Source organism: Caretta caretta, chromosome 11 (assembly GCF_965140235.1).
Source record: "Caretta caretta isolate rCarCar2 chromosome 11, rCarCar1.hap1, whole genome shotgun sequence".
Taxonomy (NCBI): domain Eukaryota; kingdom Metazoa; phylum Chordata; order Testudines; family Cheloniidae; genus Caretta; species Caretta caretta.
In genome coordinates, this window is record NC_134216.1 from 39,058,662 (window position 1) to 39,083,365 (window position 24,704).

At 41.8% G+C, this 24,704-nt stretch overlaps 1 protein-coding gene across 2 annotated transcripts in view; it reads left to right on the forward strand.

Moving 5' to 3' along the window:
• The window catches only part of LOC125644979 (uncharacterized), a 64,793-nt gene that overhangs the window by 19,948 nt on the left and 20,141 nt on the right, over window positions 1-24,704 (forward strand). For both annotated transcript variants that reach the window (XM_048869851.2, XM_075117933.1), the window contains exons 12-20: window positions 2,876-2,944; window positions 4,925-4,993; window positions 7,337-7,405; window positions 10,445-10,513; window positions 11,219-11,287; window positions 11,369-11,437; window positions 14,227-14,295; window positions 19,146-19,217; window positions 22,621-22,689. In XM_048869851.2, the coding sequence (XP_048725808.2) occupies window positions 2,876-2,944; window positions 4,925-4,993; window positions 7,337-7,405; window positions 10,445-10,513; window positions 11,219-11,287; window positions 11,369-11,437; window positions 14,227-14,295; window positions 19,146-19,217; window positions 22,621-22,689 (624 nt within the window). The remainder of the gene's footprint in view (window positions 1-2,875; window positions 2,945-4,924; window positions 4,994-7,336; window positions 7,406-10,444; window positions 10,514-11,218; window positions 11,288-11,368; window positions 11,438-14,226; window positions 14,296-19,145; window positions 19,218-22,620; window positions 22,690-24,704) is intronic.

Consider the following 24,704-nt stretch of genomic DNA (forward strand, 5'->3'; position numbering starts at 1 on the left):
GGGTCCAAACCCTAAATAAATCCGTTTTACTCTCATAAACTCATACATTGTTTGCCCTCTATAACACTGATAGACAGATATGCACAGGTGTTTCCCCCCTCGCCCCCGTTAATACATACTCTGGGTTAATTAATAAGTAAAAAGTGATTTTATTAAATACAGAAAGTAGGATTTAAGCGGTTCCAGGTAGTAAGAGACAGAACAAAGTGAACTACCAAGCAAAATAAAATAAAACCCAAATGTCTAATAAAACTGAATACAGACAAAACCTCACCAGTTCCAGTAAGCTTCCTTTTACAGACTAGGAGTATTTGTGGCACCTTAGAGACTAACATATTTATTTGAGCATAAGCTTTCGTGAGCTACAGCTCACTTCATCGGATGCATCCGATGAAGTGAGCTGTAGCTCACGAAAGCTTATGCTCAAATAAATGTTAGCCTCTCCACCCCCCAAGGATACCTGAAAGAAACTGGAACAAAAGACAGTAACTACAGAAGGTGTGAGTGATTGCTGGACTCGGACTAAAAGGAGATTAGTCTGAAAAATGACAGGTTTCAGAGTAGCAGCCGTGTTAGTCTGTATTTGCAAAAAGAAAAGGAGTACTTGTGGCACCTTAGAGACTAACCAATTTATCTGAGCATAAGCTTTCGTGAGCTACAGCTCACTTCATTGGATGCATACTGTGGAAAGTACAGAAGACGTTTTTATACACACAAACCATGAAAAAAAATGGGTGATTATCACTACAAAAGGTTTTCCTCTCCCCCCCCACCCCACTCTCCTGCTGGTAATAGCTTATGTAAAGTGATCACTCTCCTTACAATGTGTATGATAATCAAGGTGGGCCATTTCCAGCACAAATCCAGGGTTTAACAAGAACGTCGGGGGGGGGGGGGGGGTAGGAAAAAACAAGGGGAAAATAGGCTTGAATAGAGACTGGGAGTGGCTAAGTCATTATGCAAGGTAACCTAAGTTAATTGTATCCAATTTGCAAATGAATTCCAATTCAGCAGTCTCTCGCTGGAGTCTGGATTTGAAGTTTTTCTGTTGTAATATCGCAACTTTCATGTCTGTAATCGCGTGACCAGAGAGATTGAAGTGTTCTCCGACTGGTTTATGAATGTTATAATTCTTGACATCTGATTTGTGTCCATTTATTCTTTTACGTAGAGACTGTCCAGTTTGACCAATGTACATGGCAGACGGGCATTGCTGGCACATGATGGTATATCACATTGGTAGATGCGCAGGTGAATGAGCCTCTGATAGTGTGGCTGATGTTATTAGGCCCTGTGATGCTGTCCCCTGAATAGATATGTGGGCACAGTTGGCAACGGGCTTTGTTGCAAGGGTAGGTTCCTGGGTTAGTGGTTCTGTTGTGTGGTGTGTGGTTGCTGGCGAGTATTCGCTTCAGGTTGGGGGGCTATCTGTAGGCAAGGACTGGCCTGTCTCCCAAGATTTGTGAGAGTGTTGGGTCATCCTTCAGGATAGGTTGTAGATCCTTGATAATGCATTGGAGAGGTTTTAGTTGGGGGCTGAAGGTGATCGCTAGTGGCGTTCTGTTATTTTCTTTGTTAGGCCTATCCTGTAGTAGGTGACTTCTGGGAACTCTTCTGGCTCTATCAATCTGTTTCTTCACTTCTGCAGGTGGGTATTGTAGTTGTAAGAATGCTTGATAGAGATCTTGTAGGTGTTTGTCTCTGTCTGAGGGGTTGGAGCAAATGCGATTGTATCGCAGAGCTTGGCTGTAGACAATGGATCGTGTGGTGTGGTCTGGGTGAAAGCTGGAGGCATGTAGATAGGAACAGCGGTCAGCGGGTTTCCGGTATAGGGTGGTGTTTATGTGACCATCGTTTATTAGCACTGTAGTGTCCAGGAAGTGGATCTCTTGTGTGGACTGGACCAGGCTGAGGTTGGTGGTGGGATGGAAATTGTTGAAATCATGGTGGAATTCCTCAAGGGCTTCTTTTCCATGGGTCCAGATGATGATGATGTCATCAATATAGTGCAAGTAGAGTAGGGGCGTTAGGGGACGAGAGCTGAGGAAGCGTTGTTCTAAGTCAGCCATAAAAATGTTGGCATACTGTGGGGCCATGCAGGTACGCATAGCAGTGCTGCTGATTTGAAGGTATACGTTGTTCCCAAATGTAAAATAGTTATGGGTAAGGACAAAGTCACAAAATTCAGCCACCAGGTTAGCTGTGACATTATTGGGGATAGTGTTCTTGATGGCTTGTAGTCCATCTTTGTGTGGAAGGTTGGTGTAGAGGGCTTCTACATCCATAGTGGCCATCTGAGGCTGTGGATGGCATTGTGTTCTGCACGGTTGAGGTTGTGGGGCAAGTGATGATGCTTTTCCACAATTTCAGCCCGTGCACGTCGGCAGAAGCACTCTATGTAGAAGTCCAGTCTGCTGTCTCGACCTTCAGGAGGAGTCCACCTAGAATCCTTCTTTTTGTAGTGTTGGTAGGGAGGTCTCTGTGGATTAGTATGTTGTTCAGAGGTATGCTGGAAATATTCCTTGAGTCGGAGACGTCGAAAATAGGATTCTAGGTCACCACAGAATTGTATCATGTTCGTGGGGGTGGAGGGGCAGAAGGAGAGGCCCCGAGATAGGACAGCTGCTTCTGCTGGGCTAAAAGTATAGTTGGATAGGTTAATATTGCTGGGTGGATTGAGGGAACCATTGCTGTGGCCCCTTGTGGCATGTAGTAGTTTAGAAAGTTTAGTGTCCTTTTTCTTTTGTAGAGAAGCAAAGTGTGTGTTGTAAATGGCTTGTCTAGTTCTAGTAAAGTCCAGCCACGAGGAAGTTTCTGCAGAAGGTTGGTTTTTTATGAGAGATCCATAATTCTTTCCTTTTTATTTTTTAAAAAGGGTGAAAGAGGCCTCCCTGGGCCGCCTGGATTGACTGGAGAAACTGGAATAGGATTGCCTGGCCCAAAGGTAAAAATGCTAGTCATACAGTATACTGTGCATGACTTTGTAAAAGAACAAAAGCAACAGCAGCTGAATATATAAATATTTCATATATTATCGGATAAAGTACAATAAATGCTAAGATTGGGGTACCTGCAAAGTTATTCGAAGTGTTCATAGATTTAAAAAAAAAAAAAAAACAACCACACAACAAACCACCGCTTTATAGTATTGGTATAATTAAAACCAGGGAGTACATGGCTAATTGAGTATAGACACATACATATTGTCACAAACAAAAGAATAATTATGAACACACTTGGTGGTTCAGATAGTTGGCACAAAGAATACAAGCTTACTGTAAACAAAATGTTAGCCTTCTGAATAAGGGCTATGTCTGACTTATACTGTACTGGGATTGCTATCATCATCATCTCTTTCTAGAGTAAACATTGTAGTGTCTCAACTTCTGCTGAGTTAAGGTTCAGAAGGGCTCTCCATTCATTTATTTTGTCAATGATCTGTCATCAAAAATCATAATTTAAAAATGTTAATATCAAACACAGACTTACCAAAAAACTCATAGTGCATGCTGTGTCTTATGCATACATGTAGGTCTGAATCATGGTCCAAATTCAATTTCAAAAACATGTTTGAAAACAGAGTTTATATAAGGAAAAATATTTTTTCTAAAATAAGAGCAAAGCAATGCTGTGGCAGATATTGCAATCATATGCACTATCTTTGGGGACCGTATTGTACTAAGTCTATGAATGGTTTATGTATGATTGTGTTCTGCTCCATGGGGGAGCAGCTCTTCCAGGTACTAAAAATCAGTGAGAGGTTTAGTCTGTGTTTCACCTTAATCACAACTCTAAAGAGGTACCACCTTGTGGAGTGGTTTGCATATTCTGATTCAGACTGGGTTTTGCAGAGACTAAAAGACAAAGGATGTTTGATATAAAAAGATGAGCTTGAACTGACATAGGGCCTTTGTTCTGATCCAGACAACAGACAGGGCCTTTTGTCCAAGAGCCCCAACCTTTGCAGAAGAGTTGGAAAGACTTTGACCAGCCAGGGCTCCATAAGGTTGATGGGTGACCTCTGGCAAGCTTTTAGAATGCACATAGGAACTTTTATTGTTTTTTTAAATATGTTCTCTCTGTAATGTTTTCTACCTTAAGAATAAAGGTGCTTGCTTAGAAAGCAATGGGTGGTAACTTGTAACTGCTGGCAATGCATTGGTCTTAGCCCTCAGAGAGTAAGCAAAGCACAGGCAGTGGCCTTAAGCAGCTGGGGATATTTCAGTGTAAGGCAGGGAGCTGTGCAGCCTTAAAATGTCAGTTAGGAAGAAGAGAGACACGGGTCTCTGCCCAAGAGTGAGGACTGCTGGGATCCAGAAACCTTAAGAGGGTGTCCGGCTGTCAGTTACATATGTTAGAGGTGGTTATAAACATGTCAGAATAAGGTCTGATAGATGGTTATAGGTAAGGATACGATTTGATCATGGAGGTCACAGATTCCATGACTTTAACAGATGTCCACAAATTCTTCAGCTCCAATCCCCTGCAGCGGTGCTCGCGTGTCGGCTTCAGCCCCGCTGTGATCATATCCTGATTTTGTACATTTTTACCATGTCTGTTCCATGAATTTTGCCCAATTTTACCATGACAAAATCATATCCATAGTTATGAGCCATGGTAAAAAGCATCCTATTGATGTATTGGATTCTATATCCAGTGATGTGGCAGCGAAGCTGCTCCATGATCTCTGTTGCAGCTTTCCCATCCATCCCCCCCTACCATGAAATTGCACCAGTTCTACTATCTACTGGGTCTTATGTGATGCCAGCAAGGTGAGAAAATTAGGATTTGCCTCACTTATTATATTCAGGTAGATTAAACACCCAAACAAAGGATGCCTGATTAAAATGTGTTTATATATTGTGCAAATGCAAATACCCATACATAAAAAAAATGGGTTTTTAAATATGTCTTTTGTTGGAAGGGTGACATTGGCTTGATGGGAAGACCAGGCCCTGTTGGCCCACCTGGAGCTGGTGAGCCAGGACTACCGGTATGTTCTGTGTTTGAGAGCTGAGAGAGGGAAACCTTCTGAAGGGCCAAATGTTAACAAGTACTTGCATGCTAAATTATGCCAACTCTTTTCATCTTTAGACTAGTTCTCTCTTATACACATGAAATTGGTATGACTTTCATCACCCTTGGTTGTTTGAAGAACCTATCTTGAATTCCCTATCTTAAACTGTGCTTCTACTCCACAAAGTAACGATGAAAAATGGCACCTTCTTACTTGGAAAAAAAATAAAATAAATCTGCTCCTGCATGTACTCAAAGCTATATCTGCTGATTTAAGGTTTTATTGCTTCTCACTCCTCTTAACGTTGCAGAGCCTGCACAGCTAAGAGAGAGAGATCTGGGTTCTATTCCTTTCTGTGGATTATTAACCCAGTTCTTTTGGTACATTCCAAACAAGTGCATCTGTGCAATCCCCATAAAGGCATTCCGGTTGCATGGGTTTCCCTAAAAATCATAATTTGATCAGCAAAACCAATGACTGATGAATTAAGAACCCGCACATGACTGGGTTTGTAGGTTTGTCAATGAGGAAGCCTGCCCTTCCCTCCACATATCTTTGTGCTTGTAAATTGAGCACACTTGAGGCAAACCCGGGGCCCACTTTACCATTTTTGCAGAGTCACTTTTCAGAGTAGAACCAATCGTCAGAGTCAAGTGCAGTCCCTTTTCCAAATCAGTGTGGTTTATTAAGCTGTTCTATGTACTCTGGGCTAAATTCTCTTCAATTCAATGAGGTTGTACCACTGTAACCAGGAGAGAATATAGTCCAGGATTATTCAGAGGTAGCTTTTCCCCCATGAACAGGCAGAAATTTGTAAGAATCATTTCATAAAACATTTTCTCTTTAAAATGAGAAAGCTGAATTTGATGAGAAATAGAGTGACCTCAGCCCAGCTTGAAAAGAAATTCATGTAGAAGAATGAGTGCTTCTTGCTGAAGGGTTCTGAATCCACAGGGTAAACAGCTTTACTAAATCATACCACTAGTGACAATCAGTGAAGTTAGGAAAATGCCCCCTTCATCACCTGTGCTAGTTACCCATACTGCAGGTAGCTACACAGGAAAGAGCAGCCTCTGTGGAGGTCCTACATCCCCTATCCTGAGCATGTGGATGAGAAGAGGTGGTGAATGGACAAAGACTTGTCTGTACCCCCATATGCCAACCATCATAGCTGCACCGGTGCACCAAGAAACTTACAGTGTATTACATATAGGACTGATGTCACTCAGAATATCCCCTGGTACAGAGAAGAGGACTTGGAAGCAGATTATGGCAACAATGCATTGACCTATACATGCGACTCATGGCTAAGCAATAATAGAACTCTCTGCTCAACATTTGTCTCAGGGCCAGATTCTGCAGTTGCTCCACGCTCAAAGTTCTCACTGGGAACGCCACACTGGAGGGACAGCAGAATCAATGTCCTCAATCTTTTGAGGGTCCCTCCTTTCTTTTGCAGGTCCTACTTGTTTTACAATCATTATTTAACAATAAACTGTGTCCAGCTCTCTATAAACTGTAAACTCTTCTGGCAAATCATATTTCTGGTTAATTTTTTTGGAAACCAGAAAAAAAATTACAAAGCTGAAAAGCACAACTGTTTGAAAGGGAGTTTCCTTTTTATTATTGAAGACAGTAGGATTTTTTCCACCTAAAAAATAAGGATAGTTCTGAAGCTGTACACAGGACCCTCTCCAACCACAGTTAGCTTCTATGGATTCTACTGTACTGAAGTCTGTCATTCTGTGCCTGCCAGGATAAAGTTGAGAGGCAGACAGACACAGGGAGCCACTGTATAACAGGCCTAATATATGAAGATTCTGGACCTGTCTTTAGCACAAATCTTTGCCCACTCATATTTGTTAGGCTACATTCCCACCAGCAAGTATGCTGTTTTGTTCATACCACGGAGTTGTAGCTCTTCACATAAACCTTCTTCCACATTATTTTGTGCGGCCTTTAATCTGGTTCTCTCTGCATAGTATATTATGCTCAAATGTTAATAAGCATTAATAATAATTTCCAAAATGAACGAAAGAATGAGGAGGGAAGAATTAAGAAGATGAGTAAAGAGAAGGAATTTTCAATGACTCATAAGTAAGCCACTAAGGTAATCCTGTATAACATGTTATAGCTGCAGGCTAGAATGCTTTCTTTGTTGATTTATTGTGACTATCATGTTACCATATTATTTTTAACAGGTTATAACTATGTACCAATGCAAAGAGGTGTTTAAAGACCAACAGTAAGACTTATTGCTCTGTTATCAGTTTGAATAGTTGATATATTTTCTAGGCTGTTTTAAATTTATTTTAACAGGGGCCTCAAGGACCTCTAGGGATTCAAGGAGAAAGAGGTTCACCAGGTGAAGGGCTTCCAGGACCAAAGGTACCGTAACAGATAGTATATAAGGCCCAATCCTGATCCCATTAAAACCAGTGACCCACTTTCCATTTACTTCAATGCACATAGGACTAGACCTGTGGCAACAAATTTAGCTAGTCAAATTAGCCTGCAAACTAACCCTCTGGGGCAAATAGGCCGCTCAATTAAACTAGTACAAATTCATTGAAGCCAGTGGCTCAGAATGTTACCTCTAATCAGAGCTGGCCTTTGAGGCCTCCATAGCCTGTGGCCTCTCCCTTCTGCTTTAGGGCACCTTAAAAAGGGAAATAATTGGAGCTTTAATTTTACAATAGCCTCTAGCACCTTACCTTGGAAGAGAGTCTTGAAAACAAACTAATCTAAAGTGATCCCTAGAGTGAAAACTTGTCATTGATTTTTCCTAAATCTTTATACTCAGTACCCTTTACCTTCATCCAGTGCTGGCACTTAGGGTTAATGAAAATCTTGGCCATAGGTCCCTGAGTTTGTGGAGAACCCCAAATCAGCTGAAGGCAATGCTACTACTGTCGTTGGCATTCAGATATGGTAGTTCATTGATGAGGGGACAGCACTAGAAACATTGCTAACTCTCTTCCAGATATTGGCCCGAAGCTGAGCCAACTCCTAGGCTGACAAGCCAGTTTGATCTTTGGCTACAACAACAGACAACTAAATAGCATGAGAGATAAAGTGGTCTAGGCATGGGACTCACAAGGGTCTCCCACTTCTAGTCCCTGCCCTGAAACTGACTCTCTCTGTGGCCTTCTATGTACTTTCTGCTTTATTATCCCCATTTTATAAATGGAGATTAAATCTTAAATACCTCCCGGGTAAACTGTAATTATATAGTTATGAGTAAATTCTCTACAAATGCTAAAAGTCACCAGAATTCACATAAAACCTTCCAGTGATTGGGGACTTCATGACACCCAAACTCCCAATGTGCTTGAACAATTGTTCCTTGCAGAACTTTTTTTAAAATGTTGACAGCCAGGCATAGCCCTGAGCATAAGCAGCTGGACTCCTCTGGAATGCAGGCAGAGGGCCTAAAGAATTTTTTTTAAATGTGAAATTAAATTAGGTAAGGTTGAGGTATATCCCAAAGAACTAACTCCCCTCAAAATCCCCACGGTGATCCTGGGCATAGTTGAGGGTGATCATGGTTGTTAGATGTCAGTTATGTTTGGGGGAGTGGTGAAAAATCATTTTGCAAGTACGGCCCCAGATGCTAATGTTGGCTTTCCCTCAGCTCAAACTCTCTTGCATTTTGTTTAGACCAATACTGCAATAGCTGGGTTTGATTTTGGCTGTTGCTATCAGAATAATCATTTTTACTTAATTCATCGCAATTTATGATATATATTTCAGGAAGAATTGTATAAGTTCTCTGATGTTGTTAATGTTCATCGCTTACATTTACATAGCAAAGATGAAAATGTTTTAAAGAAAACAGACAGAAATCACTCCACCACTACTGAAATACAGCCACTATTTAACAGTGCCAAGCAACACTACGCAACAGGTTAAGGAAGTGAAGAATGCATCTAACTGAAGCTACAGAGAGAATTTAGATAAGCAGAATGAATATATTTTAACCAGACTGGAATCTGGCCAGGACAGCAGGGTTATTAGCACTCCTGTGCATACAAAAATGCACTATATTTTACTGCCAATTTGAAATAAAGCCAAACATATATCAACAGATTCTATATTATTGTATAATCTCCAATCCTGTTGCCAAGTATGTCAGGTCTCTGACATTAAATCATGTATTTTAGAAGTTGATTTGTAAATCTGAAAAACTATACAGTTGCTTCTTCTAAGAAAGCTTGTTTGTTAAAGGATCAGACTTTGGTCAGAGGAAAACATAGCAGATGTCCAACAGTAGTAGGAGTAAAGAATGTTATTTTAAGTAGGAAATTTCAAAAAAGTAAGGAAAACTAAAGTGAGAAATGTGATTAGTGGGGGAAGGTCTTTAATTCTATTAACTTCACTTTGTAGAACTATGATAATTTGCACCAGCTGAGCGCTTCTCCTATATGCTTTAGTAATAGAAATACAAGGAAATTCAATCTTTTTCTCCTTATTAACTTGCATTTTCCTTAAGACCTCCTTTTGTAGTTAAATTTTCTTTAAAAAATTCTTTGTGTGTATGACAAACCCTTTTTCACTTGTCTATTTCTTGTCACAGTGTTTCCCAAACTTGGGACGCCGCTTGTGCAGGGAAAGCCCCTGGCGGGCCCGGCCAGTTTGTTTACCTGTCCCATCCACAAGTTCAGCCGATCACAGCTCCCACTGGCCACGGTTCACTGTGCCCGGCGAATGGGGGCTGCGGGAAGTGGTGTGGGCCAAGGGATGTACTGGCCGCCACTTCCCACAGCCCCCATTGGCCGGGCACAGTGAACCGTGGCCAGTGGGAGCTGTGATCAGCTGAACTTGCGGACGCAGCAGGTAAACAAACCGGCCCAGCCCCCTAGAGGCTTTCCCTGAACAAACAGCGTCCCAAGTTCGGGAAACACTGTAGACTTATCACCTCCCATTATCATCACTAATGCGTGGCTGCCATACTGAGAAAGCCATTTGCTACTCTCAAATTATTACAATGACAAAATGTGGACTCAGTGCTGAAATCCTTATTCAGGCAAAACAACTAGGGTCAAATCCTGCTTACCTTATTTCACCAAGACTACTCACATGAGTAAATGAGCAGAATTCAGCCCTGAGCAGGTTATGAGGCTCAGCCCTGCTGACATTTAAACCATTGATTTGAATGGAAGCAGAATTAAGCCGAATGTGCTTGAAATGGAAAGAAGGGTAAAGAGAAGCTTGTTAATTTCTCTTTTGTGATCAATCTCAAACTGACGAGCGTTCTCGTCTGAAAAGAAGACCTCTTTGGTACACCAAGAAACAAAGAAATTCAGGCACTGCCTTCTTCTTCTTGTTTTGATTTCCATCATTATGCTACCACTAGTCTCTCTGATTTGAGGAGAGTAAATAACCATGGATTGCTGAAGTTAACATCATGTAATTTTCTTCATGTAGGGAGAGCGTGGTTTTGATGGTCCAAAAGGACCTCGTGGCCAGCCAGGCATTGGCATAAAAGGTGAAAAGGTGAGCAGTAAATATGTCAGGCAGTTAACAAAATTACAAAGGAATCTGAATGCAGTGGGGGTTGATATTAGCTACAAAAGATGTAATGAAGCAAAATAAAGAATTTGGTATCTACAATAGGAGCCTCACAATACTTATTTTGTGGTGAGATTTATAGCCAATAAACTGCCCCAACCAATTCTAAAATCTCTTCATAGTAAAATGTGAGACGGAACAAAAAGTGATTGATTCTCTGGGAAAGTTAAGATCTGGAATGGGGGGGGGGGGAGAGAGACTAACAGTCGTTTACAGCAGCTGACCAGCATGTGCTAAGATGTATAAATGGATTCTTTAGAATCTTAGAATAATAGGAGTGGAAGGGGCCTCGAGAGGTCATTAAGTCCAGTCCCCTACACTCATGGCAGGAACAAGCACCATCTAGACCATCCCTGACAGGTGTTTGTCTAACCTGCTCTTAAAAATCTCCAATGATGGAGATTCCAGGGCTTGGTGGTCATAAACTCAGCAAGTGAGTCTGCCACACTATAAAACACAAGTGGAAAAAGAAGAAATGTTAATAAGGGGTAGGGTCAGAGACTCAGCTGGTGTATATTGAAGTAACTCCATTGACTTCAGAGGAGCTATGCCAGTATACACCAGCTGAGGATCCGACCCAAATTGTTTCCATATCTTTACAAAGTTAAGCAATTGTACTTTGTTCAACAGGGTGAAATTGGCCCACCTGGTCTACCTGGGCCTATTGGGTTATCTGGCATTGGGATTCAAGGAGAAAAGGTGGCATTTTCATTTTTAAAGCATTTCTGTAATATTGGGAGACTATTGTAATTTTCAAGATTAATTTTAAAATCTTTTTAGGGGGTAGAAGGCCCAAAAGGACCACCTGGTCCAAGAGGGCCACCTGGACAAGGGCTACCTGGATCAAAGGTAAGGAAATTCACTGATGTAAGAGCTACAACAGAAATTTCTGGTTTTAGCATTAAACGTCTGGGGGTTAACGTTCTTGTTAAACCCTGGATTTGTGCTGGAAATGGCCCACCTTGATCATCATACACATTGTAAGGAGAGTGATCACTTTAGATAAGCTATTACCAGCAGGAGAGTGGGGTGGGGGGGAGAGAAAACCTTTCGTAGTGGTAAACACCCATTTTTTCATGGTTTGTGTGTATAAAAAGATCTTCTGTACTTTCCACAGTATGCATCCGATGAAGTGAGCTGTAGCTCACGAAAGCTTATGCTCAAATAAATTGGTTAGTCTCTAAGGTGCCACAAGTACTCCTTTTCTTTTTGCGAATACAGACTAACACGGCTGTTACTCTGAAATCTGTTAATGGTAATATTTCATTAAACATATAATTTCTGCTATCTGAAGTGTTGTTTCTGATCACCAGTAGTCTTGATAATGGATCAGACAGGATGACTATGGCACCTGGCACCCCTCTATACGCCTTAGGTATAGAGGGGTGCCAGTATTTAATGCCAGTATTATCCCTGCCTGTTCAGCTGTCAAAACATTTACAAAATTTGATAGCCTCACAGCTTTCTTGAGTGAAGGAACGCAGAATGTTGTTCCCAGTCTTCCCGTTCTTACATCTTTGGTGCCCTGAGTATACATACGGCGGTAGCATCCCACTTATCAGAAACCATATTGATATGCCATATCTTGCCCATTTAACACTCCTTTTCCTTTAATTTTATTATACAATTCCATATCTATCTTAAGAGGTTTCCAATTGTAATGCATTTTCCCAAAGCGATAGATTAACCTCTTTTTGGTCTTTCTTTTCACTGAGATCATTTGTCCACACTTTAACCCTACTTACATGAGACATTTTGAGTTTTTGCCCGACACATTAACCGCTTAATTCCCAGCATTCATCATATATTAGTTGGGTGTTTCCATCTTCTACATTTCCAGTGACTTTAGCCAAAAAGGTTAAATCCCAAAGCTTCATTTTTAAAGTAATAGGCATTTCACCCACAGCTCTCTGCAGTACATACAGCGGCATTGCGATGAAGGCACCGCATGCAATGAGCTTGGGCTAAGTCAAGCTTTCTCAAATTTGTTTTTGATACCAAACTGAAAACCTGGCACCCATGCTCAATAATTTGTCTTATTAGCGTTCTGAATAGCATTACCACTGCTTTCTTATTTGCACCACAGGGAGTTCCAGAAATACTTCTAAGTCATTTGATTCTGCCTTTACATTTATCTCTAATGTTGTCAATATGATCCTTCCAAGGGAGCTTGCTATCAAATACTACACCTACAAATTTGAAAGCTTTTAATTATACTTATTTGCTGTCCATTATAGATACAATTTATAATCTTTTTAAAATTTTCCTTCTTGTGAATATTATTCCCTTAGTTTTATCAATTGAGAATTTAAAACCCCACGTTTCCCCATTCTACACACTTCATTAGTGCTTCATTTACTCTTAAGCAGCTATTTCATGGTTTCTGGTTTTGGCCATATGGCACAGTAGTCAGCAAATAAAGTGATGCCTATTCCTACACTTATTTCTTTTGGAAGATCACTTACCAAGATGTTGAATAAAGTAGGACTGATGAAACTCTTCTGTGAAGTGCCATTTGTAAGTGTATATATACTGGAATAGACTTTCCCTACTCTGACCTGCATAGTTCTTTTACTTAAGAAATCCCTTCTACACCTATACATTCTTCCTTTTATATCCATGGTAGCCACTTCATAAAGTAAACCCTCCCTCTATATCATCTCATAAATTTTTTCAATATCCAGAAAAGTGACTATAAATTCTTTAGTTCTTTTACCTTTTCATTCTTCCATTTCTATCCTTACAATACAGTCAGTTGTCTGCCTTCCCCTCCTAAACTCACTCTGCTTGCTACCTATGAGTCTGTTTCTCTTGAAGTATGAAACCAATCTCTCAGTTATCATTTTTACCATTTCAAACATGTTGTAAGGACAGTTGGCCTGCATGCATCAGGTCTGGATCATAGCTTGCTCGGTTTCCTTACTGGAACATTAACCACATGTTTCCAGCCAATGGGCTCCTCACCTTTTCTTCATATACTACTGTACAGTTTTAGTACCACTCTCAGTCTTCCTTCAGGTAGGTGTTTACAGCTGTTTGCTGCTACAAATTTCCTGACTTTATAATCACCACCAGCTGGACTTCACTATCAGTTAAGTCTGGCCTTCTCTCTCTTGCAGGTACTGCCAGGTATGTTAATTGGCTCTCAGACCCACATTAACCCCTTCATGGTCCCAATCACCCCATCACAGGATCCCAGTTCTGAATCCTTTCACATCATTAGGAGTTTGATATGGTTATAACAGGTTTAGCAATCTCTGTCAGGTAAAGAAAAGTAACTAGGGAACAGCAGAGCGCTCCTCACACATTTGGAATGATTAATAGCAGGGATATGCTCTACTCATGATATAAAGAGACATGAGTAAAGTGTATTTGAGTCACATGTGCTCTCAAAATGTCTGCTACATTATTCATACATTTACAGCATTCATCAGTTTCAGTGACAAATTTCCCAAGAGAGGATGAAGTAGATAATACTCTGGAGAATCTAGCCCTTTCAGTCAAAATTTTAAAAAGCTAGGACCTCAAATAATGCATTTTTATTAAGCTGAATGCTCTTTCTGTAAATGTAAGCTGCCAAGACAATGTAGTCTTATCTTTCTGGTGTTAAAATTCTTCAAAAACATTTTCTGTTTAAGGGTGAACAAGGCTTGCCAGGAGAAACTGGAGCTCCAGGAGAAAGAGGACTTGGGGAACCTGGTTCAAAGGTATGGTGTTAATAAAGAGCTCTTTCCTTCTCCTAAATTACTTATGCGCTTTTGAAAATCCCACCTGTAGGCACTAAAACATGGACTTACAAGTTAAACTTTAAGCTCCTATTTTTGAAAACTGTGGACACTAACTTTTAATGGCATCCAAAATTGTATGTTTTAAAATATTAGCACTGTACGCTAGTAGACAAATTCCATAGGACTGAAACAATCCAGATGCCTAGCCAAAACTTAGGCTTCAGTGGTGCTTAGGCCTCACTAAACCTGGCTGCACAATCATGCACGAGAGTAAGGGGGCATAGAAGCTGCTTTAGTGCCCAGCACAGGCTAGCCACATTAGCAGACCCTGAACAGCAAGGGGAGAGCAGCAGCCATGGGCTGTGTCATAAATATAAAGGGAAGGGTAAACCCCTTTGAAATCCCTCCTGGCCAGGGGAAAGCTCCTCTCACCTGTAAAGGGTTAAGAAGCTAAAGGTAACCTCGCTGGCACCTGACCAAAATGACCAATGAGGAGACAAGATACTTTCAAAAGCTGGGAGGAGGGAGAGAAACAAAGGGTCTGTGTCTGTGTGTAGTCGTCTTGGCCAGGGACAGAACAGGAATGGAGGCTTAGAACTTTTAGTAAGTAATCTAGCTAGGTATGTGTTAGATTATGATTTCTTTAAATGGCTGAGAAAAGAATTGTGCTGAATAGAATAACTATTTCTGTCTGTATATCTTTTTTGTAACTTAAGGTTTTGCCTAGAGGGGTTCTCTATGTTTTTGAATCTAATTACCCTGTAAGATATCTACCATCCTGATTTTTACAGGGGGGATTTCTTTATTTCTATTTACTTCTATTTTTTATTAAAAGTCTTCTTGTAAAAAAACTGAATGCTTTTTCATTGTTCTCAGATCCAAGGGTTTGGGTCTGTGGTCACCTATGCAAATTGGTGAGGCTTTTTATCCAACATTTCCCAGGAAAGGGGGGGTGCAAGTGTTGGGAGGATTGTTCATTGTTCTTAAGATCCAAGGGTCTGGGTCTGTAGTCACCTAGGCAAATTGGTGAGGCTTTTTACCAAACCTTGTCCAGGAAGTGGGGTGCAAGGTTTTGGGAAGTATTTTGGGGGGAAAGACGCGTCCAAACAGCTCTTCCCCAGTAACCAGTATTAGTTTGGTGGTGGTAGCGGCCATTCCAAGGATAACGGGTGTAATATTTTGTACCTTGGGGAAGTTTTGACCTAAGCTGGTAAAGATAAGCTTAGGAGGTTTTTCATGCAGGTCCCCACATCTGTACCCTAGAGTTCAGAGTGGGGGAGGAACCTTGACAGGCTGTTACTCTCCCTCTTAGAAAAGTGGATGGGGAGTGAGCAGAACCTTGGCTCTGTCCCCAGCTCACCAGCCAATACATCGGAGCTGGCACAGAGTGGGGAGTAAGTTATGTCAGTAAAAAGGGTTGGCACAACTTATATCCCCTGTGGGGGGCATGGATGAGTGTTCATGTCACACTCCCCATCAGTACCCAGCCGAAGCTGGGGAAGCTAATGATCCAACCAGCGGACCAAATTTGGTGATGAATCCTGGTCATGTGCCAGCTGAGGCACCTTGTGCATACGCTAAGAAGACTCTCCCTATGACACACAGGGGAAGCAACAACCAGATTGTGACTGGTTTCAGAGTAACAGCTGTGTTAGTCTGTATTCGCAAAAAGAAAAGGAGTACTTGTGGCACCTTAGAGACTAACCAATTGTGACTGTCAGTCTAAAACTATTTGAGATCAAAATCAGTCATTGATGGACAGATGAATACAAAATATATAGCTAGGTGGTTTTTTTAATTTACAAATGTTTATTTGAATCCAAAATTACCACATTTAATCTGAATCCTAATGTATCAGCTCATATCCTTAGCTGGTGTAAATTGTCCTAGCTCAATTGACTCAGTGGAACTTTGCTGATTTATATTAGCTGAAGATTGGGCTCATCATACCATATTAAGGTCAATGCTAGTATTTCTTAAAATACTGTCACTGTTATTAGTTAAAATGATAGGATAGTGACTCTTAAAATAAAAGTTAGTATTTCTAGTCAAAATTAACTCAGTTTGCTGGTAAAATTCATTCCATCCTCAAAACTACCTAAATTTAAATTGAAAAATTCTTTGTCCATTCTATGATAAAGACAGTTTATAGAACGGTATTTAGTATATGGAAGGAAACTGTGGTCCATACTGACAGGTTTCAGAGTAACAGCCACGTTAGTCTGTATTCACAAAAAGAAAAGGAGTACTTGTGGCACTTTAGAGACTAACCAATTTATTTGAGTATAAGCTTTCGTGAGCTACAGCTCACTTCATCGGATGCATAAAGTGGAAAATACAGTGAGGAGATTTATATACACACAGACCATGAAAAAATACACATTGTAAGGAGAGTGATCACTTAAGATAGCTATTACCAGCAGGAGAGTGGGGTGGGAGGAGAGAAAACCTTTTGAAGTGATAATCAAAGTGGGCCATTTCCAGCACATTTCTAGGAGTTAACAAGAATGTCTGAGGAACAGTGGGGGGGAGGCATAAACAAAGGGAAATAGTTTTACTTTGTATAATGACTCAACCACTTCCAGTCTCTATTCAAGCCTAAGTTAATTGTATCCAATTTGCAAATGAATTCCAATTCAGCAGTCTCTCGTTGGAGTCTGTTTTCGAAGTTTTTTTGTTGAAGAATACTCACTTTTAGATCAGAAATCAAGAGACCAGAGAGATTGAAGTGTTCTCCGACTGGTTTATGAATGTTCTAATTCTTGACATCTGATTTGTGTCCATTTATTCTTTTACGGAGAGACTGTCCAGTTTGACCAATGTACATGGCAGACGGGCATTTCTGGCACATGATGGTATATATCACATTAGTAGATGCGCAGGTGAACGAGCCTCTGATAGTGTGGCTGATGTGATTAGGCCCTATGATGGTGTCCCCTGAATAGATATGTGGGCACAGTTGGCAACAGGCCTTGTTGCAAGGATAGGTTCCTGGGTTAGTGGTTCTGTTGTGTGGTGTGTGGTTGCTGGTGAGTATTTGCTTCAGATTGGGGGGCTGTCTGTAGGCAAGGACTGGCCTGTCTCCTAAGATTTGTGAGAGTGTTGGGTCATCCTTCAGGATAGGTTGTAGATCCTTGATAATGCATTGGAGAGGTTTTATTTGGGGGCTGAAGGTGACGGCTAGTGACGTTCTGTTACTTTCTTTGTTGGGCCTGTCCTGTAGTAACTGACTTCTGGGTACTCTTCTGGCTCTGTCAATCTGTTTCTTCACTTCAGCAGGTGGGTATTGTAGTTGTAAGAATGCTTGATAGAGATCTTGTAGGTGTTTGTCTCTGTCTGAGGGGTTGGAGCAAATGCGGTTGTATCGCAGAGCTTGGCTGTAGACAATGGATCGTGTGGTGTGGTCTGGGTGAAAGCTGGAGGCATGTAGGTAGGAATAGCGGTCAGTAGGTTTCCGGTATAGGGTGGTGTTTATGTGATCATCGCTTATTAGCACTGTAGTGTCCAGGAAGTGGATCTCTTGTGTGGACTGGTCCAGGCTGAGGTTGATGGTGGGATGGAAATTTTTGAAATCATGGTGGAAGAGAGAAATTGTAATGAGTATTAGTGTATAAATCTCCTCACTGTATTTTCCACTTTATGCATCCGATGAAGTGAGCTGTAGCTCACGAAAGCTTATGCTCAAATAAATTGGTTAGTCTCTAAGGTGCCACAAGTACTCCTTTTCTTTTTGTGGTCCATAATGGAAATTCAGAAAAGAGGTAGAATAGCACCCGCATGATTGTGTTTATTGAGGTTATTGGAAGTCAGGAAGATGGACAATGAAACAGGTAACACTTAAAGTTGATGGGGATGTATTTAACTTACTTAATGAAGAGGTCTAAATATGTAAATTAGTTAACTAGCATATAATGATATTCCTTCAACTAGAGATGCAGCAAAGTTTCTTGCAAGCTATCCTGGTGGACTACTTCAAGTCATCTAACTGCAAAGACCAGCACTGGTCTTTTCAGAGGTTCATACTCCACAACAAACAATTCCAAGCTACCCCAACTTCTAAAGTAGTAAACAAAAACATTAATACCCATTATTACAGTATGTAGTTCCACAACTAGCATTAATTTACTGGTTTCAGATACTGTTAAAAGTATTTGTGTGCTTAGATATTTTTGTAAAACCTGTTCTCATTTATGTCGGTTTTTGCAAAGTTGTCTATCATTGTGGTGCCTGAGCACTGACATCAATTCACAAGTTATTAACTACTACTATGCCTCTCAATTCTTATATCTTCAAAAACAGGTTATAAGTCTTGTAAACTTTCAGCCAAACACAAATTTAGGAACTTAGGTCACCCTCCCAGACTACCAATATTCAAAACAATTGTATGCCTAACTAACATCCATTATATAAAAGCGGCAAAGAGTCCTGTGGCACCTGATAGACTAACAGACGTATTGGAGCATAAGCTTTCATGGGTGAATATAAATCTACAAGGTGCCACAGGACTCTTTGCCGCTTTTACAGATCCAGACTAACATGGCTACCCCTCTGATACTTGATTAATTACATAGTTTATCCTTAATATATAATGTATGTTCTTAATAATCAGCTAGTACAGTATTTCCTGATCCTTCCTTCCTTCCATGTCTGGAATTCAGAGAAGTTCTGTGTACAGAATGACTGCAAGATTAGATCTCATATGCCTAAAGGTTTTTCTTGCAAAAAATTAGGAGCCCTTTTTTAAAAAAAGAGGTTTCCCAGATTATAAGAGATAATGGTATATAGTTACATTTAAGATATGGACATGTTTTTATTTATCTCCATTTCAGGGTGAACCAGGATCTTCAGGACTGGCAGGTCTGCCTGGTCTTCCAGGGGAAGATGGAGCCCCAGGACAAAAGGTTTGTGTATTTCTTTGTCCCAAACCTTTCTCCTCTCTCAGCTCACGTACTGCCTGCCCCATCCCTCATATGGATACCCTGGTCCAGCAGAAAGCCCTCCATGGAGTCTGGGACAAAGGGATTGACAAAGGGATTGCTGAGAAAGGGAGATCCAGATGCAGTGATGACCTGTAACAGGGTACACTCACCACTGAGTCAGGGGATTAGCTCTCTGGTGCCCAGTCCTTTGGTTGTTCACACCATGGAGAATGGTTTCTCTCTCTCTGTAGACTCAGGGTGCTCCCTCTTTGTGACTCAGCCCTCCATCCAGGTCACCCTCCAGTCCTCCCCTTCCAGGGTACCAAAGTCCCTCTGGACCAGCAGTCTGTACACTGTCCCAGGCAGTCCTCTGTGCCAATTCTATGCCACTTTCCCAGTGGCTGGTTCACAAACATGGGCCCACCCACTACACCAGGTTTCAGCCCAGCGACCTTATGCCTAGCAACCAGTCTGTTCAATCCCAGACACCGTTGCTATTTCTCTAGACCACTTCCAACCTTGCTCAAGCCTTTCTCACCCAAAACCCTCTGGGTTGACAGTCATTTCAGGGTCCAGACCCCAGGGCTTATGGTCTCTTCTAGATTTCATCCTTTCAAAAGAAAGGCTGCAGACCATCTCCTTGCAGCCCCCTTCTTCCTCTTTTGTATGGTGAAGCAGACTTGACTGAATAGTTTATACCTGCCACCAACTATAGTTCCTCATTACTTAGCCATTTATAATGTCTCTCTGCCCGCTGTCTTTCAGGTAATGTAACAGTGCCTTTTAATAATGCCCCATTTCCCCAATGTTTTTACTAAATAACAATATAATTTTTTTTACCTTAAGATGTTTAAATTCCTCAGAAAGTTTCTCCCTTTCTTTATCAAAGACCTTACATAGCTATAAAAGGTCATCAATTGTTTCATTCACCCTACAGAATACACACAGTCCATCATTGGGTCTATTTATTCAAAAAAATATTTCTATTTAAGCCACAATGGCCAGATAGTGCTCTAAACTAAAACACTTCATTAGGTCTATCCCTGCTCTGATGTATGTTATTAGCCTCAACTGTAGCAGCCCCCTTCTGCTGCAAACTTCATGGCTTTATACAAGCTCAGCCTCCCCTGCCCAGCTGGGCAGCATCATCAGGTAGCCTTTATCAGTCCCTGTCTCTTCCCCAGATGCAGTTATATGGTTAATTGGCTCTTTCTGAGCCACCTTAACCCCATCAGGGCTGATGTGAACATCCCATCATAGGTCCGCAATTATTAACGGGCTTCCCATGTTGCTAATGATATCAGAGTTTGATATGAGTATACATGAGGGTGAGCTAGAAACCTTTGACAGTGCCTTTTTTCTTTCTCAAAAATAAATAAATTGATTGATTTTTGGGAGGGGTGGGGGGTTCAAAATTCTCAGCCCAAAAGTATATTTTGAGGGAAATCTTTCACAGAAATATGTTCAGCCATTTTTGAGTTACCTGATGTCAGGGGACCAGGTCATAGGTAGTCAGACTGAGTGGTCAGAGCAGGAGTCAGGCCTAGTTGTCAGAGTCAACATACCAGAGCCAAGGGTCCAGAGAGTCAGAGCTAAGGGTCATAACTGTGTTATCTGGAGTCAGGGAAAGCAGGAACAGGGCTGGTTCCAAGGCAGGAGCAAGGCTGGGACAGGACTGGAACAAGGCCAGGTGCAGAGCAGGTTCTAGGCTGGAGCAAGGCAGGAGCAGGGCTAGGAATGAGGCAAGCAGAGGAAGGCAGAAAATCTATGGGCATTTGTGCTGAGCAGCCAGTGCTTTGCTATTGCTGTTGGGCTTATAAATCAGGCTGCTGATCCTGCAGGCAGTGGGCACTGCGATTAATCAGGCAGTTCTAGGGCAGTGCAACTGACCCTATTATTTCTTAGTAGTGAAGTTAGCAAGGAAGCAGGCCAGTATTCTTCTTGGCCCCGAATGCTTATTGGCCAAAGGCTGCAGTGCGGAGAGGAGTGGGGCTAAGCAGGAAGTTTTCCTCAGATTTGGCAGGTGTCCAAGTTTGCTGATGCATTGATTTAAGAATTTGGGCAGAAAACCAGACTTTATCGCCTATAGTGAAGGCCTGGTTCTCAGAAAAAATAAGAATGTCATCCAGGTAAATAGTAATGAATCAGTCCAGCAAGTCCCCGAAGATGCTGGAAGGTCGCTGGGGTATGGCATAGACTGGACAGCATGACCAAATACTCAAAGCGACCATAGTGGGCATGGAAGGTCATCTTCCACTCGTCTCCCTCTCAAACACAGACACACACCAGGTTATAGGCCCCACTCAGGTCTAGTTTTGTGAAAATTCGAGTGGAGTGCAGTTGATGTAAGAGTTTGTGGATGACAGGGAGCAGGGATATCAGTTCTGAATAGTCACCTTGTTGAGTGCCCAGTAATCAATTCAGGGCCTCAAGGAGCCATTCTTCTTCTTAACAGAGAAGATTGGGGCCCCCACCAAACATGTGGATGGATGGATAAACCCCTTCTGTAGGCTTTCGTGCAGATAAGTGCAAAGAGTCAGAAGTTCTGGTTCAGAGAGGCATATATATGACTGAAGGGAACCTTGGCTCCAGGCTGAAGGTCCATCAGGCAGTCATAAGTTCATTGTGTTTCCTTTGTCAAATAAGTGCACTCCAGTTTCTCTGTAATACTGCAACCTGTTATGACTTTCAAGTACATTATTTCTACATACCTGGAAAAATAGTCTATGTCCCTGAGAGACTTAGCGATGCCAACCTAACTTCCAGTGTAGATAGTGTTACTGCCTCTTGGGGATGTGGATTACCTACACCAAGAGGAAAACTCCTCTGGTCAGCATAGGTAGTTTCTACACTGAAGTGCAACAGTAGTGCTGCCGAAGCATTTTCAGTGTGTAGACATTCTCTAAGACACTATCCAGCTCAGGTAAAGTATGTTATGCAAGGGGCAACCGAGTGGCTAAACATTATAATACAGTTTGCATTACATGTTTAAAAATAATGTACTGAGCATGACATCATTTATTGCCAGAAACATGTCACCTTGTACATCCCTGCAAGAGTTCATTACTGAGACTGTCTGAAAACCTGAGGCCCCACTGAGGTCAATGGGAATTTTGTCATTGACTTCAGAGGGGCCAGGATTCCACTCCTGCTCCTGCTGAGCTGCAGTTTATTCAAACTAATTCAGAATTTATCTTATAACAAATGTATATACAAACTCGTCTGAGGTATCTCTTACTCTGAGTAAGCAATGCAGGACTTGCTACCTGAGTATATAGTTTCTATGACTAAAGAGAGGACTTCTGTTTCCAGCCTTACAACTTAATAATAAAACTAATTAAAAATACAACTAAATTCAAGTGCTGATTTGTTTTTTTCTTTACAGGGGGAGCCAGGAGTACCTGGCCTTCGAGGTCCTGAGGGTGCCCCAGGGATTGGAATACAAGGTGAGAAGGTAAGAATTCCTTGTGAAAATTAAAGTTAGCTAAAGCAATGCTCAGGAAATAGATTTGTCACAGTTTTCCCCATCTTGGTGGAGTATAAATAAATACAGTGAAGAAAAAGTGCACTATGTGATTTTCTTAATTATATTGTGAAACAGGCTGACTGCAAAGTTGGTTTCAGTCTCAGCCCAATAAAAAAAATGTAGTGAAATTGATAAAATACAATTAAAGGCAAGTTTTCATTGTGGAGCTGGGCAGCCCATCAATCCAGTAGCAATTCAACACACTGCTACAGTCTCCAATCCTGCAGATCCTCCGATTGCTACTCATCTGAGTAAGGATTACTCAAATAGATGTTTGCATGATTGGGCCTATGTTTGCATGATTGGTTGCAGGAGGATGAAACACCTCTGATCATTCTCTAGGAAGCCCTCTAGACACCTGAAAAAATGGTGACAGGTTTCAGAGGGGTAGCCATGTTAGTCTGTATCAGCAAAAACAACGAGGAGTCCTTGTGGCACCTTAGAGACTAACAAATTTGTTTGGGTATAAGCTTTCGTGGGCTATGACCCACTTCATCAGATGCATGGAGTGAAAAAAAGTAGGCAGGTATAAATATACAGCACATAAAAAGATGGGAGTTGCCTTACCAAGTGGGGGGTCAGTGCTAACGAAACCCATTCAATTAGAGCAGGGGTGGGCAAACTTTTTGGCCCGAGGGGCACATCGGCGTTGTGAAACTGTATGGAGGGCCAAGTAGGGAAGGCTGTGCCCCCCGACCCTATCCGTCCCCTCCCACTTCCCACTCCTGACTGCCCCCCTCGGAACTCCCAACCCATCCAAGGCCCCTGTTCCCTGACCCCCCACTCGAACCTCTGCCCCATCCAACCTCCCCCTGCTCCCTGTCCCTGACTGCCCCGACCCCTATCCACACCCCTGCCCCCTGGCAGCTCCCCTGGGACTCCCATGCCCATCCAACCACCCCTGCTCCCTGTCCCCTGACTGCCCACGGGACCCCCTGCCCTTTATCCAACCCCCCCACACACACTCTCCTCCCCCTTACCATGCTGCTTAGAGCAGCAGGAGCTCGCAGCCTGGCCGGAGCCAGCCATGCCACCCACGCTGCCCAACAGGAGCGTCGGGCTAGAGCACTGGCAGCGTGGTGCGCTGAACCTGCGGAGGAGGGAGGACAGCAGGGGAGGGGCCGGGGGCTAGCCTCTGCGGCCGGGAGCTAAGGGGCTGGGCAGGATGGTCCCGCGGGCCGGATGTGGCCCAGAAGCCATAGTTTACCCACCTCTGAGTTAGGGTGTCTGGAAGAAGCCGCATCCAGTCCTCTTTACATAGGTTGAAGGTCACCATAACAATAAGTTTTAAGGGCTAAGAGAAAGTGAAGACTGGAAATTACACTATCTAAGATGAGTTCAAAAGATTTCCTCTCTAGGAAATATATTTAGGTGATATCCTACAGGGTAAAGAGAGAGTTATGGCTGGGGTTGGAACCCTAACTGAGTGTTTCCAGAATTTCAGATGTTTAGGTCTTCTGAACCACTATCTCGTGTGTATTTTTGTTATAACTGTGTTCTAATAATGTGTTAATAGTTATCCCTTTACAACCTACACTTGATCTTCACATTTTTCTGTCTAGAAGTATATAAACAGATTAATCAGGGTGAGTGTTTTGGCTTGTTGATTTTCCTTGACAGACAAAAAGATCTTATTCTATGTATAGTGTATTTACCTTTTAAAAAATGGGTCTCCAGTTATTTATTAGTCTTTTTTATTAAAATAATTTCATGTAAATGATTTCTCTATTATTTGATTCCACTCACTAGACTCGACTTTGCTGATGCAAGCAAACAACTCCTTTTGGATCTGAGTCTCTTCACAATGGTTTTATACCAGTGTAGAACCATTGACATTCAAGAAGCTACACCTGATTTACACAGATGTAATTAAGGGAGAATTTGGCCCATTGACTGCAACTGAAGTTGAATTAATTGACTTCCCATTGAAGTTAATGGAAATT